Raw genomic sequence first — 17919 nt, forward strand, 5'->3', positions numbered from 1 at the left:
ACTTCTGATCCTCCTGACTTAGCCTCCAACAAGCAGCTGGGGTTACAGGCCCGGTGTGTCAGCCCGTCTTAAGAATTAGAGAGTCCAGACTGGTAGGCATCCACTCCACCTCCTGACAGTTTGGCTGGTTAAACTGAAAACTGATAACCTCAGTGGGTCCCGAGCACCAAGGCTGAAGGACTTCCGAACAGTCCCGTTTTCAATCCTGGCCCGGTACTCAGAAGCCAAGTCCTTCAGCTCGCCCTCCTCTCCTCATTCATCTGTTCTTCACGTGTACCTAAGTGATGGGCAAAGTGACCAGACAACGGAAAATACTAGGGTGCTCAGCTTTCTGGGTGGCCAACTTGCTTTAAAGGCTGCTGACCACACCTCCAAATGGTTTTATGTCTTCTCGCATTCTCCTAAGGGAAGAACAAGTTACAAAATGCATTGGAGAAAGCTGAGCCCTCCTGGGGGCGGGCAGCTGTGAATCAAGGCCGGAACACAGGGCTTGCCAGGGCCTAACCAACTCCTCCACGGAACCTGAGGGGTGAGGTACCAGCCTCGGGGAGCCTCACTGCAGTCGGGATACAACAGCAGGTGCTGTTGGGGTTGGAAGTGAAGGAACTGGGCATCTCTTCTCTAAAAAGGGGGATGGAAGCGGGAAGAAAAAGAAAAGAGAGGGAGGAAAGGGTGTGTGTGTGTTTAAGAATACAATTTAAATCTGTGGTTCTCAAAACACCTGAACTAGACTAAAATGCATTTGTTTACCTTCCCAGAGAGGCTAGGCATGAAGGCGCTAGCTCCACACCTGAACACACTAATGGAAAACAATCTTTCTAAACATTTCTATGGTGGTTCGGTTTTAAAACTGGACGGACTTGAACACGAGTCAGCTTTAAAGCTGACCCATGGAATACCCTGATGGTAAAAAAAAAAAAAAAAAAAAAAAAAATCACAGAACTTTCATTCCGGTGCTCAAGTTCTTGCTTGAGAGACGGTGTCTCTCTTGTGATACAACCCCGTGATAGGTTATCTGGGCAGTTCTTATGCACAGAAGCCCATGTGGCCAAAGCCAAAGCCGCCTTTGTGACTTTGATCAAATCAATCTTATTACACAGAGACTCACAGGGCTCATTATGTCTAGGGGAGAATTTTTGTGCATTTACAAAAACTAGTTCAAACACTGGTAGAGGAAACATGGAAAAGCTTCACTCAGGTTTTGATATCGTTGCATAGCCCTAAAGACGCCAATCACTCATTAAAAACACTTTTAAATGTAATGATTCTCTTTTCCACATCATTCATCATTCAAAACTTCTACAAGCCCTTCAGTGATTTTTTTTAAGCTTTGCTTTGCTTCACTGAGGTGAAAGAAAACTGTCCATAAATTCGTGCATTTTCCAGGGGCCCAGTGTGAGCTTGTAGGGCGGAGTAAATATTTAACTGCTTTTCTCACAGTCGCCTACTTAAATATCACCCTAGTATGTGAAGTAGCTGAAAGCCAAGGGAGAGCCCAGCGCATATGGACCTTTCACCTGCTCTGACAAGAGACAGAATCATGAACTACATTATAAGCTGGGATGTAGCTCAGTGGTATGTCATTTGCCTAACATGTGCAAGGCCCTGGGTTCAAACCCCAGCACTGGAAGGTATGCATGTATACGTGTATATATACAATACAAACCCCAAACAATATGTTGACTCATGCCTATAATCCTAGCCCTCAGAAAGCTGAAACAAGAGGACCACTGAGAGTTCTAGTCCAACCTGGCTCCAGAGCAGGGCCCCATCTCAGAAACCCAGAGGAAGGGAGGGAAGGACAGGGAAAGGGGAAGTAAAGAAAGCAATGCCTACACGATACTAAAGCACAAAAATGAAGTCCAAGTCTACTTACCTCTTGTCCTAGACAAAACCATATCCTTGATGATTTGCATGATAACGCGCCCAAGTATCATGACAGAAATGAGATGATAAACTCTCCATGGAGTCAATGCAAGGAACCTGTGACCAAGAGAAACAGACAAACCACCATTTCAGTGTGAAGACTTTCGGTTTTTTGTTTTGTTTTGTTTTTTAATCTAAGTTGACTTTCACAGAAACAAGTCTGGTGTCTAATTTACAGAGGACTCTTTCTCTGAGGTCTTACTCAAGACAACTCTGGGCGTAGATGTAACCACCTTGTTAAATAAGAAACACAGAGCCAATGCAGAGATGAAAGCCCAAGAGGTCAGAGCAACAGCTAAGAGCTAAAAATCTTACCCTAAAAACTTTTAAGATTCCTGCTACATCTGGCGCCCAACGTTCGTGTTACGAATTCATGAAAAAGCTGTTTGCCTGTGGCCTTGTGAGCCCCAGCTCAGGCCCAAGCTACACTCAGCCGGTTGTGGTGGCGCACGCTGGTAGGATTTGCTGAAGGAGACAGAGGCAGTAGGATCCCAAGTTTGAGGCCGGCCTAGGAGGCTTGGGAGAAGCTTTGGCCTGGACTGAGCCACAAACAGTGGTGGGACCATGGAAGCAGTGGCTACTGCTCCACGTTGCCAGCTCCTTCTCATCGTGTTGGTGACTGCGGTGATGCTGCTACCTGGGACGAAGGGTTTACTGCTGCTGGTTCAGAGAAGAATTGCCAGGACCATCATGTTACAAGAAAGCATCGGCAAAGGTCAGTTTGGAAAATTTTGGCAAGACAAATGGTGGGGAGAAATTCCTGTGAAGATTTTCTCTTCTAGGGAAAAATGTTCATGGTTCCGAGAGACATTTATCAGACTGTGATTGCTCCAAACCACAGAGGAGGCGCACACGCGCACGCGCGCGCGCACACACACACACACACACACACACACACATACACACACACAAAAAAAAAAAGTCTGCATGGAACCATGACCACGACCACACCTTACAGCAACTTTGAAATCTTCAAAAGGACTATGATAAAGCCATTAAGCTGATTAACACCACGGAAAGATCTGCTTTGGACTACAAACTGCTTAGGACAATTTTGAGATGGCTAGCTGAGATGATCCAGCCTGACAGACTACTTGAACAAGGACTTGAAACAAGCCCTGAACTTTTCCTTTATGCAGAGACTGGACAAATGATACAGGATTTGACAATTAACCCAAAAATTTTCTTTTCAAGATTCCCTAAAGATATCTTCACCCCTAGAAAGCAAAAAGAAAAAGAGAATAAGATATGAGATAGATCATTGAATCTACTCTGAGAAAAAAGATAAATAATAGGATAAATAGGTAGATCATTGAATCTACACTGAAGAAAAAGGGGAAGATATAAAAATGACAAAAGGTAGACTACTGAATGTATTATGAAAAGAAAAAAGAGAGAATATGGATATGATAAGATAAAAAGGGAGATTATGGAATCTACTTTTAAAAAGGAACTACTTGTTTTAAATAAGATAAGTAATGAAAATTTTTTGGCCTGAGTTTATCAGATGTTACTGGACTGGACATTGTTAATATATATAATGGAGTTTTTATCTGAATCTGTCAAATGTTAATGGACTAGACATCATTAATGTAATTTTTGGCTGTATATATTGTATATACTTACTGGATAGTTTTTCTTGTATTAGTTATACGCTTTCTTTAATTTTAGACAAAAAGAGAGGAAATGTGGTGGTATTGTGTTCCCCAAAATATTGTGTACCTTAATAAACTTATCTGGGGTCAAAAAACAGACAAGCCACTAGTTAGGCAGTGATAGCACGCGCCTTTAATCCTAGCATTCCAGAGGCAGAAATCCATCTGGGATCTCAGTGAGTTCAAGGCCACATTGGAAACAGCCAGGCCGTGGTGACTCACGCCTTTAATCCCAGGAAGCAAGCCTTCAATCCTAGGGAGTGACGGTAGAAAGCAGAAAGTTATATAAGGCATGAGGACCAGAAACTAGAAGCATTTGGCTGGTTAAGCATTTGGCTGGTTAAGCATTCAGGCTTTTGAGCAGTAATTCAGCTGAGACCCATTCCGGATGAGGACTCAGAGGCCTCCAGTTGAGGATCCAGCGAGGTGAGATAGCTGTGGCTTGTTCTGTCTCTCTGATCTTCCAGCGTTCACCCCAATAACTGGCCTCGGGCTTGATTTTATCAATAAGAACTTTTAAGATTCCTACTACACGTCACTACCACTGCTGTCCTCCTCAGCAAGAGAACTACTCCCTGTGTGTTTATCTTCTTATAGACTTTCTGTTCTGCCTTCTCATTGGTTGTAAACCCAACCACATGACCTCTTCGTCACTGCCCGACTGTATAGACCTCCAGGTCTTCTATGGTTGGTATTGAGATTAAAGGCATGTGTCTCCAATGCTGCTGTATCTTTGAACACACAGAGATCCGCCTAGCTCTGCCTCCCAAGAGCTGGGATTAAAGGCGTGTGCCACCACCACCCAGCTTCCGCTATGGCTTGCTATCAGCTGTGACCGCCAGGCAACTTTATTTATTAACATACAAATAAAATCACATGTCAGCACAAATAAAATATCACCATATCTGGGTGCTGCAGGTAGAGAAGGGAATGACCTGAAACTGAGTTTTGACTGACTGAAGAGCCAGGGCTTCCGGGTGCTCTACAAACAGGGGGCGGCTGCAGGGGATGCCCGGTCTCTTCCAAATGGCATTAAGAGGGACTGGTAAGGTGGCCCAGCGGGGTAAAGCCCTTGCTGCCAAGCCTGCTGATTTGAGTCAAACGAGAGGGCATCTTGCACAGTTGCCTGACCTCCGTCTGTGTGCTCTGGCATGCCCCGCCCCCATATAAAATAAAGGTCATTTTTAGCTGCTGTGTGTGAGGACTAGAGTCTGGATCCCCAGCAGCCACGCAAAAGCCAAGCGGATGTGGTGGCTGCCAATATTCCCAGCATTCTGGTGACAGTAACAGGAATCCCTGGTGTAAACTGTTAAGACAGACGAGCCAGAACTGCAAACTCTGGGTTCAGAAACAAACTCTGCCTCAATAAATGTAGTAGAGAACAACTGAGTAAGACATCAACTTTGGGCCTACACATACACACACACACACACACACACACACACACCTGCACATAAGGGAATACCCATGCACACATTCACACACACATGCAAAAAAAAGGCACTAAGGATCCGATTTGTTGGCACCTCCTCTTTTAGGATCACTACCCTCAGGTCCAGCTGCCCACCTCCTCTGGAGAAAACAAACTCGAATTCCCTTCCCATACAAGCGCATAATACCTGCAAAACTCCATTTGGACAGGCCTACAAGGGAAAGGGCCAGCCAAGACGTCAGGAAGAGCTTTGACTCTTCCAGGAGACGAGCTCACATGGTAACTGGCCAAGGTGATAACTGAAACTAACCTGGATGTTCTCAGAGACCCCGAGAAAAGTCAAGAGTTTTTTTTTTTTTTTAATGTAATAATATTTTATTTTATTTTGGAATATGAATTACACATAATGAGGTAAATTTTTGGTACTGAGAGATGTTTCAAGGAAGTATATAAAGGAGAGAAATAAAGGAAAAAGGTTAGTTTGTCTTATACTGTACTTTTTATTTAAAAAATTTTTTTATTCATTTTACACACCAACTACAGAACTCCCTTTCATCTCTACTCCGGCCCCCCCACTCCACCTTCCTCCCCAGCCCAGCCTACATCTCCTCCTCCAAAAGACTATTATTCATTCAGCGGTGCTGTTAAGCATTTGAGAGAAGCCACAAGGCACAACAAAACCTACTATAAGAGTTTGTTAAGGGAAGAGAATAGAAAAGATGTGCATAGGCCTATGGAATGACTGTGCAGGAAGAGACATAAAGAATAGGTGGAACCCACTTCTATAGATGCAGCAAACCCCCCCCCCCCCCCACACACACACACACACGCCTATATGGGCTTACTTAGCTACGCCATGCGTGCACAAAGATTACGTGATCACACTGTGCACAGATTACATAGGACATGTAAGGCCACAGGATCACTAAGCATCTTGCCTGGCTACTGGACAGCACATGTGTGGTCATGTAGCTGGGGGAGTGGCTAGTAATTCTAACATTAAGTCCTCCCAAGGGGGAAAGCAAAGCCTGGTACATTCAGGTGAGGCAGGACCAAGCCTCTCCCCGCCCCGCTCCGCTCCAGAAGTCAGTTTAATGGCAAGGTTCTATAAAGAAGAAAAGGAGCTAGGTGTGAAAGTGCACGCCTCTAATCCCAGCACTCAAGAGGCAGAGGTAGGAGGATCTCTGTGAGTTTAAGGTCAGCCTAGTCTACATAATGAGTTCCAAGATAACCAGGACTACAGAGAGAGACCCTGACTAGAGAGAGGGAGAGGAGGAGGAGGATGATACATGTGTACTGCATTCTGTGAACTTTATAACCAGACACATACAGACTAAGATAGCAAAACCCAACAAAAAGCACCAAAGGAGTCCTAGACTGAATAAAAAGGAGAAAGTGAGCTGAGCACCAGCATTCATTGCTGCTTCCTGACTGTGGATGCCATGTGACCAGGCCTCCTGATCCTGCTGCCAGGCCTCACTTGGTGATGGGACTGTGTCCCCTTACAACATGAGCGAAAATAAATCCTTCCTTCTTTAAATTGCTTTCATCAGGTATTTTGAAGATAGGGTTCTGGCCTTTATGCCACAGGCTATAGAGAGAAAGCACAAGGTATAGAGCAGGAAAATAAAATGCTAAGTGATTCTGGAGGATAAGCTGGGCTAGGAAGGAAATATGTAAACAAGCTACCTTCTAGAATGCTATGCAATATATTTGGCCAATGACTCTACATAAGATTCTGGGTCAAGTTGTAAATAAAGACCTCCATCAGAAAGGAACATACAACCCATTCTGGTTCTGATGCTAAGTGCCTGTGTGACCTGCGACAGTAAAAGGAGTAGGTAGATGAGGTCAGTGCTTCAAAATTAGTGTTCTGCAACTGCCTTACTTAGGGTTTCTATTGCTGTGATAAAGCGCCATGACTCAAAGCATGGAGAGGAAAGGGTCCATGCTGCTTACATTGGCACATCACAGTCTGTCATCAAAAGAAGTCAGGATAGGCACTCAAGGCAAGGACCTGGAACCAGGAGCTGATGCTGAGGCCATGGAGGAACACTGCTTACTGGCTTGCTCCCCATGATTTGCTCAGCCTGCTGGGCCCTCCTCCACCAATTAGTTATTAAGAAAATGACTAACATTCTTACCTATAGCTAGATCTTATGAGGCATTGTCTCCATGGAGGTTCCCTCCTCTCAGATGACTTGAGCACAGGGCCACAACATTATCTTTCTGCCTTCCATATTTGTTTTAACACAGGCTGTGTTTTAATGTCTGTTTTCTTCCAAACCTATCTCTTTAGCCTGAGTTTATAATTAACTCTTGTGGTTGTCTATGTGCTGGATTCTTATAGATTTCTCCAAATCATACGGGAGTGGCAGCTTTCAAAATTTTTATTAGAAATCCACCATAAATGCAGGGCGGTGGTGGCGCACACCTTTAATCCCAACACTGGGGAGGCAGAGGCAGGCGGATCTCTATGAGTTCAAGGCTAGCCTGGTCTACAGAGTGAGATCCAAGACAGGCACCAAAACGACATAGAGAAACCCTGTCTCGAGAAAGAAAAAAAAAAAGAAAGAAAGAAATACACCATAAGAAAATTCTTTCCTTCACAATCCCTCACTTTTTTATTGTACGGCCTGCTATACATTTTCATCTGTGTATATTCAGGACACTGAGCAAGAGATGTATTTACAATGAAACATTTCTCCATGAAGCCCAAGGTTCAGGGGGCAATGTATGTCCTGGCCTCCTGTCTGACTTTAGATGTTCTCCATTGACTCTCTCCACCCACTGGCCGGGCTCAGACGACATAATGAGCTGTAAGTCACATGAGTTGAGTGTCAGATGAGCATGTGGCAGTGGACTTGCCTTTGCAGGGTGAGCCAGAGCCCTAGGAGAGAGTGAAAGCTCACTCCAGTTTAAAGACCTTCCGAGCCAGCCAGAGAGCCGTTCCAGCGCCTTGCTGAACACAAAGAAACAAAGACTTAGCTGAAGCTCTGGACGCCACTACTTGTTCTCCTTGTGGGAATTCCAACTTCCAGGAATTAAAAAAAAATAGGTAACGACAGAACTTTAACCCACAGACCTCCTTTGGTGAGCGCTGCCATAGCAACACCAAAAAACACTCTAGAAGTCTTTTTTGTGCCCTGGGAAAAGGCCCAGCTGGCATCTCAGCGAAGGGTCTTGTTGGTCATTAAGAGTCCCTGGTCAGCTGAGAAGGCATCATCAGCAATTGCTTGGGAAAGCGGCGCCAACATGGGTGGGACTGCTTAACTGTCTCCTCGGCAGGTCAGCATCTGTTAGCCCGAAGGATGAAATACAACTGAGAAGCAAACATTTAAGGTAAATTAATACACATAGAGAAAAATCTGTGCCTATTTGGTGTCTTAATTATGCGTCGTGTTTAATATAGCTCATCTCCTCAGTGTACTTTAAAATCCATAGTTCTATAATCTAGACTTTGGATTTGAAATGAAAAATCCTGGCAACCCTGGTGAGTTTAATTTACTCATTTTAAAGGCATTACCTAATATTATGGAGCACTTATGTTATAAGATAATTTGGATCATTTGGGGGGAAAAATGTCACTTTGGTAAATTTCAAACATACAAAAAGAGAGGCAGTGTTCACTAACCCAGCTACACCAATTCCCCAGGCACAATCACATCTCCTCCACATCCCCACCCTATACCCCACCCCATCGCTTGAAGTAAATCCCAAACAAGTAATTTAATCTGAAAATGCTGCATTTACCCTTCCTAAAAGCTCTTTTTGAACTGAAATACCACTGTTATGTGTAAAGCCTTGCCTTAATCCTTGTGTGTATGCATCTGTATCTATGAGTTACATGCTCATGTACATGTCTGTGCAGGTGTGTATGCACATTATCTGCATGTAGGGAGCAGGGCGGAGTTTGGCATCTAAGTCTAATTCAGTCACTCTCCACCTTAGTTCTGGGGACAGGGTCTCTCACGATCATGTGAGAGTCAAGTGTTAGATTAGCATGTGTCAGCAAAACGGTCCTCACAGAGTGAGGCAGAGCACTAGGAGATCCAAAGTTCACTCGAGTTTAAACATCTTCAGAGCTAGCCAGAGAGCGAGCCATTGAAGTATCTGTCTGACTACAAAGACACACAGACTTAACCCGAGCTCCGGACGTTCACCGATTCATGGGATCCCTGTCTGGCCAGAGAGCTTCTCCTCTTTTCTCTGCCTCCTGAGCACTGGGATTACAGGCACAAACCACAGCGCGCGGCTTTTCGGTGTGTGCTAGGGACCCAGACTCGGATCCTCATGCTGGAACAGAAAACACTTTCCCAACTGAGCCGACTTCTCACCACTGTGTTTTCATACTTTGATTTGTATTTATAATTATGGTGTGTATGGAGTATGTGTGAGTACACACATGGCACAGCACACTTTTGGAGGCTAGAGGGCAACAACGTGGAGTCAGTTCTCTCCTCCAGCTTTACATGGATTGGACTCAGGTCCCCAGTCTTGTGGGGTGACCCCTTCACCAGTTGAACCATTCTGCTGCCTGTCTCCCCCGACACCCTACCTTCATCTTCAACACCGTCACATGCCTTATCAATGTTCACATTTGCAGACTCATGGAAAGAGAAAGAAGATCCAAGAACGGGAGAGGCTGAAACTGGCATCTGTGGCCATGGCCCTCCCTCACACCAATTCTGCTGCCCCAGTTTTCAACTACGGCTGTTTCTGTGGGAGAACCAGACTCATTTTGCTCAGCCAAGTCTCCCAGGTTCTGGCGGCATAGCTTAACATTTTTCCCACACCTTGTGAGCAGCTTAAAAACTGGCAGTTGGCTCCAGGGCTCCATCAGGTTTGGATCTGCCTTTTTCCTGGAAAGCCTGAGGTGTGTGGTGGTGTGTTCAGGGCCTCTACAGAGGTGACAACCCTTCACTCCTGCTGGGTCTCAAGTGAGACAGCTGGATCTCGTGCTGAGCCAAATGATTATCAATGAATCCTTACAGGAAAATGGACATCAAAATCATAACCTCCATCATCTGTGCATGGGGGGATCCTGCTGCCAGGGCTAAGTCATACCCTCGGAAAAATACGGTCACTGCCATAGCACACCTAAGCTGGAGGGAGCCTTCCCTCCATCGTTCCGTGACTCGCTTCAGGTGGAATCGTGGAGCTCAGCTTCACATATCTCACCTAACATGACCAACATCCCTGTTCCAGCCAACTTCCCGCAGGATGCTCGCACTGATTTCTCGTGCTGCTAATAAGCATGTGTCCGCCACTAGGCTAGCAGTGGGGGTTACATCGAATCCTGCTCTGCCCAGCAAACATGGGAAAGCACAGAGGTAAATAACCACGCTGGACCAAAGTACCCCTCACGCTGCTGCGGGCGCAGAAAAGAGAGCCCCTCACTGCGTAGGAAACACAAAGTTCCAGGGCAAAGATGGCTTTAAAACTTTGTCTTCCAAGAGAAGTCAGCTTTGGCCAGTTGAGAAGGAGGAGAGGTACGTTCCCGGTTGAAGAACGTCCAGTCCATGAGAGCAGGTGGAGCCTACGAGTTAGGAGGTGTGCCCTAAGCCCTTGACCCCTCCACCCTCTGGTGAGGGGTGCGTCCTCTGAAGCCAAGTTCTGGATGAATGAAATAGCTGGTGTGCAATGGGCAGGGCTCTGTTCCAGGAGTTTCACGGTCACTTGCTTCATCCTTAACACCAACCCACGGGGAAGGTTCAATCATTATCCCCATTACACAGACGAGCAAAGAGAGGTCAGGAACTTGCCTAAGACTCCAAGACAAGGTGAGGTGGCACTGAGATGTGAACACAGGCTGCCTAGCTGTGAGTCAGCCTTACCAACTCTGCCAACTGCCTCTCAGACAGACGGTTTCTGCCACTGCATGTGCCCCTCACCTTGTGAGAGGGGCTAGAAGCACGGGCAGCAGTTCATACGCTTCCTTTTGAATTAAGAACTTTACTTCTAAGAACAGTTTCTGGTTAACAAAAGAATCAGGAGCCGGGTGGTGGTGGCGCACGCCTTTAATCCCAGCACTGGGGAGGCAGAGCCAGGCGGATCTCTGTGAGTTTGAGGCCAGCCTGGGCTACCAAGTGAGTTCCAGGAAAGGCGCAAAGCTACACAGAGAAACCCTGTCTTGAAAAAAAAAAAAAAAAAAGAATCAGGCAGGGAACACCGAGAGCGCTCATCCACTCCCTCTCCCCTGATCACCGCACCCTGTTACCGACACCTTGCATTTCGGATGTGGCCCACTTGTTAGAGTGCCTGAACCATTCTCAATATGTCATCACCAACCGAAGTCCTCGAAGCCTCGCTCTGATATACACATGCTTTGACATGTTTTTGACAAACACATGTTGCCAAGTACCCACTATTACAGGGTACTATAGAATAATGTCACTGCGCTAAGTTCCCCCGCGCCCCACCCTTCCCTCTCTCGAGTCCCTGAAAGCCAATCTTCTCACTCCTGCCTCTGCTGTTCGGCCTTTCCCAGAACATCATACACCGTTACAGTAGGACTCACGCGGCTAGTGACTTTTCCAGTGGGCTTCTTTCCTGTGGCAACATGGATAGAGGATTCCACAGTGTGGTTTTTGTGGGCTAACACCATGCTTTTTTTTTTTAACCTTTGTATATAATGCTCCATTGTATAATATACTGAAATTTACCCATACACTGACTGAAGACCAACTTGGTTGCTTCCAATGGTTGGCAATTGGGACCAAAGCCACTGTTAGGGAATATTTGTACACTGTGTGAAGATGTGATTGGTTTAATAAAAAGGTGAATGGCCAATAGCTAAGCAGGAGAGAATAGGTAGGATTTCTGGGAAGAGAGAGGAACTGGGGGGGGGGGCCGTGGGGCGGAGGGTGTCTGAGGGACTCAGGATTCACCAGCCAAAAACAGAGGGAGTAGGACATACAGAATGGAGGGGCGGTAAAGAGCCATGTGGCAGAACACAGATTAATAGAAACAGGTTAATTTAAGTTATAAGAGCTAGTTGGGAACAAGCCTAAGCTAAGGCTGAGCTTTCATAATTAATAATAAATCTCCATGTCATTTTTGGGGGGCTGATGGTCCAAAGGAATTCCGACAAGAAAGACCTACTACTAGCTACCATCAACATTCGTACCCTGGATTTGGGGTGGACATACATATTTTTCACTCATTTCAGAACAGCCTCTTTTTTTTTTTTAACAGTTCTATCAGCATGCTGCCTGCGTTAAATTTATAGACAGTTAAAAACTGCAGGGGTTCTATTCTTCAGCTGCTGCTTGAAACTAAGTATATTAAATCTGTCCTTGTTTGACACCAACCATCGTTCACACTGACAGACCTCGATTGTGACATCAATCACATCCGTTTCCTTGTCTGCCCAGGACACCTGCATATTTAATATCTGTGTATTAGCAGTCCTTACTCACACTATTGATCACAGGTGTTGATCGTTACTCAGGCCCTGCCACTCCCCGATAGCAGCAGGGTGACCCACATTTAGTGGCCTGCACTTCCTGCGTCCAGTAAGCCGTTGGCTTGCCGCTGCACTGATATCCCTATCACTCCATCCTAAGAGATTTTCATCAAGCCCTTGTTTCAAGGCCTACTGCATCCTGAGGTGCCTGTGAGTTACTTCACTGCCTACCGTAGGGAACGTCTATGAAATATTTGACAATCCTCTGCAGAAGAACTTATCACCATCAGACACCTCCCCCGCAAAGATTTCTTGGGGCAAAGCCTGAACAAAACCTGAGTGACTTCACTGATCTGCTCAGTCATCACACAGTCCCAGAAGCATGCTGTGACCACTTGGCCCATGGCGTCTGGGGATTCTAGAATGCTGCAGAGCAGCTATCACAGACAGGATGGGCTTCAAAGCACAGAGTGCTCTAGAGATCCCAAGAGCAAGCAAACTATGTGCAGTGCCAAGAAAGGGTCTGTGGCCAGATGTACACCATCCTCACTCAGGAAGGTGACGTGAAGATGAGGGCACTCCTCTGTGGTGATATATTATGTCCCCCTCCAATATATTGTGTACCCTAATAAAACTTATCTGAGGTCAGGTCAGAGAACAGAACAGTCACTAGATTAGACATAGAGGCCGGACAGTGGTGGCACACATGCCTTTAATCCTAGCATTCAGGAGGCAGAGATCCATCCGGATCTCTGTGAGTTCAAGACCACACTGGAAACAGAGCCAGGCATGGTGGCACACGCCTTTAATCCCAGGACTTGAGATCTCGTGTGTGTTGCTTGGGAAAGACACATGCCTTTGATCCCAGGAAGTGATGGCAGGAAGCAGAAAAGTATATAAGGCGTGAGGACCAGGAACTAGCTTTTAAGGTGTTAGGCTTTTTAGCAGCAGTTCAGCAGAGACACTTTTGGGTGAAGACTCAGAAGTTTTCAATTCGAGGAAACAGAATCAACTGAGGAGTTGGCAAGGCGAGATTGGTTATGGCTTGTTTTGTCTCTCTGATCTTTCAGCGTTCACTCCAATATCTGGCCCCAGGTTTTTTATTGTTAAGATCTTTTAAGATTTGTGTTACACTCCTCAGGGCTGACAGAGTCAGTACAGACCCTCCCAGGTTACTGTCACCCCAGCCAACAAAAGGGAGATCCATAACCTACTGCGGTCTACACTCGAGACACCTGAGGGGCCTGGATATTGGTAAAGACAAGAAGCCTCTACCCCATTGCTGTGCCCACGTGCACCACTGATCTCAGGAGAGAGGGCTGCCATTGCCTGTCTGTGGCTGTGGAGCACAGTCCCTGTGTTCACACCTCCTTGAAGGGCGACAGCCACAATGGAGCACAAGCTTCCCTCGGGGGGTTAGGCAGGGCCAGGCACCAAGCGGCAGGACAGAAGCCTTACCTTCACTGAGTGTCCAATCAAGTCTTTTCTTCTTCAAGTAATTCTAGTTCATTTCCCAAAGGCTTTCAGCCCTTGTGTATATGTAGTTTAGCCTAGGGATCTAGAAGCAAGAACATTCAGAAAGACCCTTCCCACCAATCCCTAAAACTCCAGCAACCAGGAGCATCTTCCATATGTCAGTGAACTTCTTACAACCAACTAACTATAGTAACTAAAAAACTACTATACCTGTCTTCATTAAAATGTATATTATGTTTACTAAAGGAATTCTATATTCTTTTAGCTGACATGGTATATTACTGTTATCTGACCAGATAGTCCATGTTTTGGACACAAAGGCAAATATGTATGACAATTACAATGAGCACATGTACATCTTAGGCAGACATTACATAAGGAAAGTATACACATATAAAATAAAAAATTATTTGTGTGTTACAGCCCATTGGTCTCATAGCGACATATCATGTGTTAGGTGGTTTCTGAAGTGGACAGTTCTGGAAGTCACTACATATGTTTTCTTCCCATCAACTGTGACCTACTTCTCCACCTCAACACGATGCCGGCTTTAAGAGCAAACCACATCACCCAGGTGACTCATCCCAGGATGACCGCCCACAGGTGACTTCCAGCCATGCTTGTCTAACATCATTTCTGATTCATTTTTATAGCAAATAAATCTGTCCTCTTGCTTTATTCTAACCACCTCCTTCTTTTGAGACAGGTTGGTAACCTTGAACTTTTGATCCTTCTGCCTCCACCTCCCCAGTATGGGGGTCATGGGTGTGCATCACCCTGCTTAGTTTATTTAGTGCTGGAGAAGGAAACTGAGGTCCATGCATGCTAAGCAAGCACCCTCCCGGCATCTGTATCTCCAGCCCACTTATTTATTTTTCTGCCCTCACTTCTCTTCCAATCCCCAAATCACTAACATTATTTTGAATTTAATTACGGTTTCCATGTAACGAACTATCTGTTCCCACTTGTCATCATTGGGCTGGCTCAGTTATCTGGGTCATTTAAGAAAAGAGACCCACAACTTTTGCACCTAAGGCTCAGAGAACATTCCAGAAGAAGGAACATAAAGATGGTAAGAGCCAGAGCAATAGACTTCAGACATGAAGTGAGATTGTATCTCCTAAAAATGACAGAGAAGCTACACCATGAAGTCTCACTACCATGACTACCTAAACATGAGCTGAACAAGGACACCACCATGACTACCTAAACATGAGCTGAACAAGGACACCAACAACATGACCACCTAAACATGATCTGAACAAGGACACCAACAACATGACTACCTAAACATGAGCTGAACAAGGACACCACCAGGACTACCTAAACATGATCTGAACAAGGACAACAACAACATGACTAGCTAAACATGAGCTGAACAAGGACAACAACAACATGACTAGTAAACATGATCTGAACATGGACAACAAAAACATGTTTATATGGAAGAGGGAGAGCTCACAAGGCCTCAAACCCAGACAAAGGACTACAGGCAAACAAGAAGTAGAAGAAATAGTCTTCCCCAGGGAAGAGCACACCTTTTAGTTATCCAGTACCAAGTGGTCAGCCCTGAAAACGTGCGCGTGCGCACACACCCACACAAATTGTATTTTTATATTTAGGAATATACATATTTATAAATCTATATATAGATAGATATTAAATGTATTTCACATAAACTAAATACTTATATAGAGGCCATGTGTTTGAAAGGGAGTAAAGACAGGCACATGGGAGGGTTTGGAGGAATAAAAGGGAAAGGAAAAATGATGTGATGATAGTATAAATCTCAAAAAATATGAAAAAAAAATGAGACCTAACCCACATGCTTGGAGACCAATAAAAATATAAGAAAAACAGGGAAAGATGCAGAGAAAGACTCAAAGAATGCAAAGGTAACAGTTTCCTCCTGGTAAATAAAGGGCCTGGGTAAAGTTCAGATGGATTATTTCCATTTCAGAATGCACTACAGTTTTAAGAGAAAAAAAATTCTATCCAAGTGTAGGCTTTAGGTAAGCAAAACTAGTCTGCACTTGAGGCTCACAGGCCACAAGAGAGCGGAGGGCCTGACTCCACGAATGTCCCACCAGGGAATGATAGCCCAGAGCCTAACCTGCTGTGCACGGATCACTGGGACCCCAGCCCAGATCACAGCCCTTCCTTGCCCCTTCATTGGTATCTAAAGCATTTCATACCCATGGGTGCTGGGTGTGACTGCAGAAGCTTGGAATAAAGTCGAAGCTGAATGACCCGGCTGGCCAGAGAGTGGAGATAGGCCTCAGTCTATGTGGACAGCTTAGATGATGGAATAAGATAAGCTCCAGACCAAACCCTCTGTGGAACCCCACTGACTGGCTGTAAAAGTGTAAAAACTTTTCTCAGCCAGTTCTATGGCCCTTTGACAACAAAAACTTGCATTTTCCCCATTACTCCATGATGGGTTTTGGCGGAACTGAACAGATTTCTCATAGGGCCAAGAGAAGGATCACACACACAAAGGATGCCAGGATACTTTTTTAAAATAATGAATAGTGTCAAGAGCTAAAGGAAAGGTCTGTAAATAGACCACTGGACTCCTCCATGGCGCTGGGGTAGAAACTGCAAAGCATCATTAGCTTTGAACCTCTTTCAAACCAAAGGTCTAAAAGCAGAGCTTTGCTTCCCTTCACTGAAATATACGTGACTACTGACTGGGCCCAGACCCAGCCTTCAATTTATCCCGGCTTTATCTAAGGCTCTCACTGACAGCACTAATTATAAGGAGAAGAATGGCAGGGTTGCCCAGTGGTAGGGAAATGCCTAGCAGGCACAAAGCCTTGAGTTCAATCCAAAGCATCACAAGAGAAGAAAGCAGGGAAGGAGGAAGGAAGAGCAGGAGGAAGGGGGAGAGGTTAGAGGGGAGGGGAGCAGCAGGAAAGTCTCAAGGACCTAATGATTTGCAAAACATCATTCAAAGACTGGATCATCCCACCGGAAAATGATTATTTTACCAACTGTTAGGCACATGGCACCATCTCCCTTACTATCAGAAAATCCTGAATCTCCCATATTAATTCTGCAAAATTAGTGACTGAAAATGCCACATGAAATTAAATTACATGCCATTAAGAGGAGAAAAAAAAGGTGATGGGGTGATGGTTCAATGGTTAAGAGTACTTTCTATTCTTCCAGAGGACCCAAGTTTGATTCCAAGCACCCACATCAGGTGGCTCAGAACCATCTATAACTCCAGCTCCAGGAGATCTGATGCCTCTGGCTTCCTGGGGAATCCACATTAATATGCATATACTCACGTGGACATACATACACACCTACACTGTAGTGGCCCACAGAGGCTTCCTAGTGAGACCTTACTCAAGGTCAAAGAATCTGAGCTTGCTTTACCCAGCAGGGTTGCATAATAGGATGATTTGACCAGGGGCGTATTTACCAGGTGTTTGGAAGGGTCTACACTTGGCTGTACGGTGTGCTTTGATCTTTCAAGGGAGAGGTCTTTTGCCTCTCCCCTTGGCAGTATTATAAAAAGCTCTTTTGAATAAAGCTCTGGGTGACTGGGTATTGACCCAGGGCCCTCCCAAAGCTATCCTGTGTCTCTGTCTTCCTTATCATCTCTTTCTTTCTATCTAATATTTCCTCACTCCTCTCTCCTCCACCAAAGAACCCTTTGATAGGTGGGAGCAGGTCAGAGCTGGCCTCCAGCGGACTTCCACACTATATAATGAAGAATAACAAAAACAAATCTTTAAAGTCGGGCAGTGGTAGTGCACACCTTTAACCCCAGCACTTGGGAGGCAGAGTCAGGTGGATCTCCGAGTTCAAGGCAAGTCTCCTCTACAGAGTGAATTCCAGGATAGCCAGGGCTATACAGAGAAACCCTGTCTTGGAGGAAAAGAGAGAGAGGGGGAGAGAGAGAGAGCAAGAGAGAGGGGCACCAAAGAAATGTGGTCATCTGAATTGTACCTTGAATCTGATTTTTAGATTTATTTAAAACCTACATGGGGATGAAGCTTGGTGGTAGAGTG

The 17919-nt window shown here is 45.3% G+C and overlaps 1 protein-coding gene across 1 annotated transcript in view; it reads right to left on the minus strand.

Annotated features, from left to right (window-relative positions):
• Retreg1 (reticulophagy regulator 1) overlaps nt 1–17919 on the minus strand; it is a 134540-nt gene that overhangs the window by 82047 nt on the left and 34574 nt on the right. The window contains exon 2 of the mRNA XM_028868174.1: nt 1877–1983. Within this exon, the coding sequence (XP_028724007.1) occupies nt 1877–1983 (107 nt within the window). The remainder of the gene's footprint in view (nt 1–1876; nt 1984–17919) is intronic.

The sequence above is a fragment of the Peromyscus leucopus genome, chromosome 11 (genome assembly GCF_004664715.2).
Source record: "Peromyscus leucopus breed LL Stock chromosome 11, UCI_PerLeu_2.1, whole genome shotgun sequence".
NCBI lineage: Eukaryota > Metazoa > Chordata > Mammalia > Rodentia > Cricetidae > Peromyscus > Peromyscus leucopus.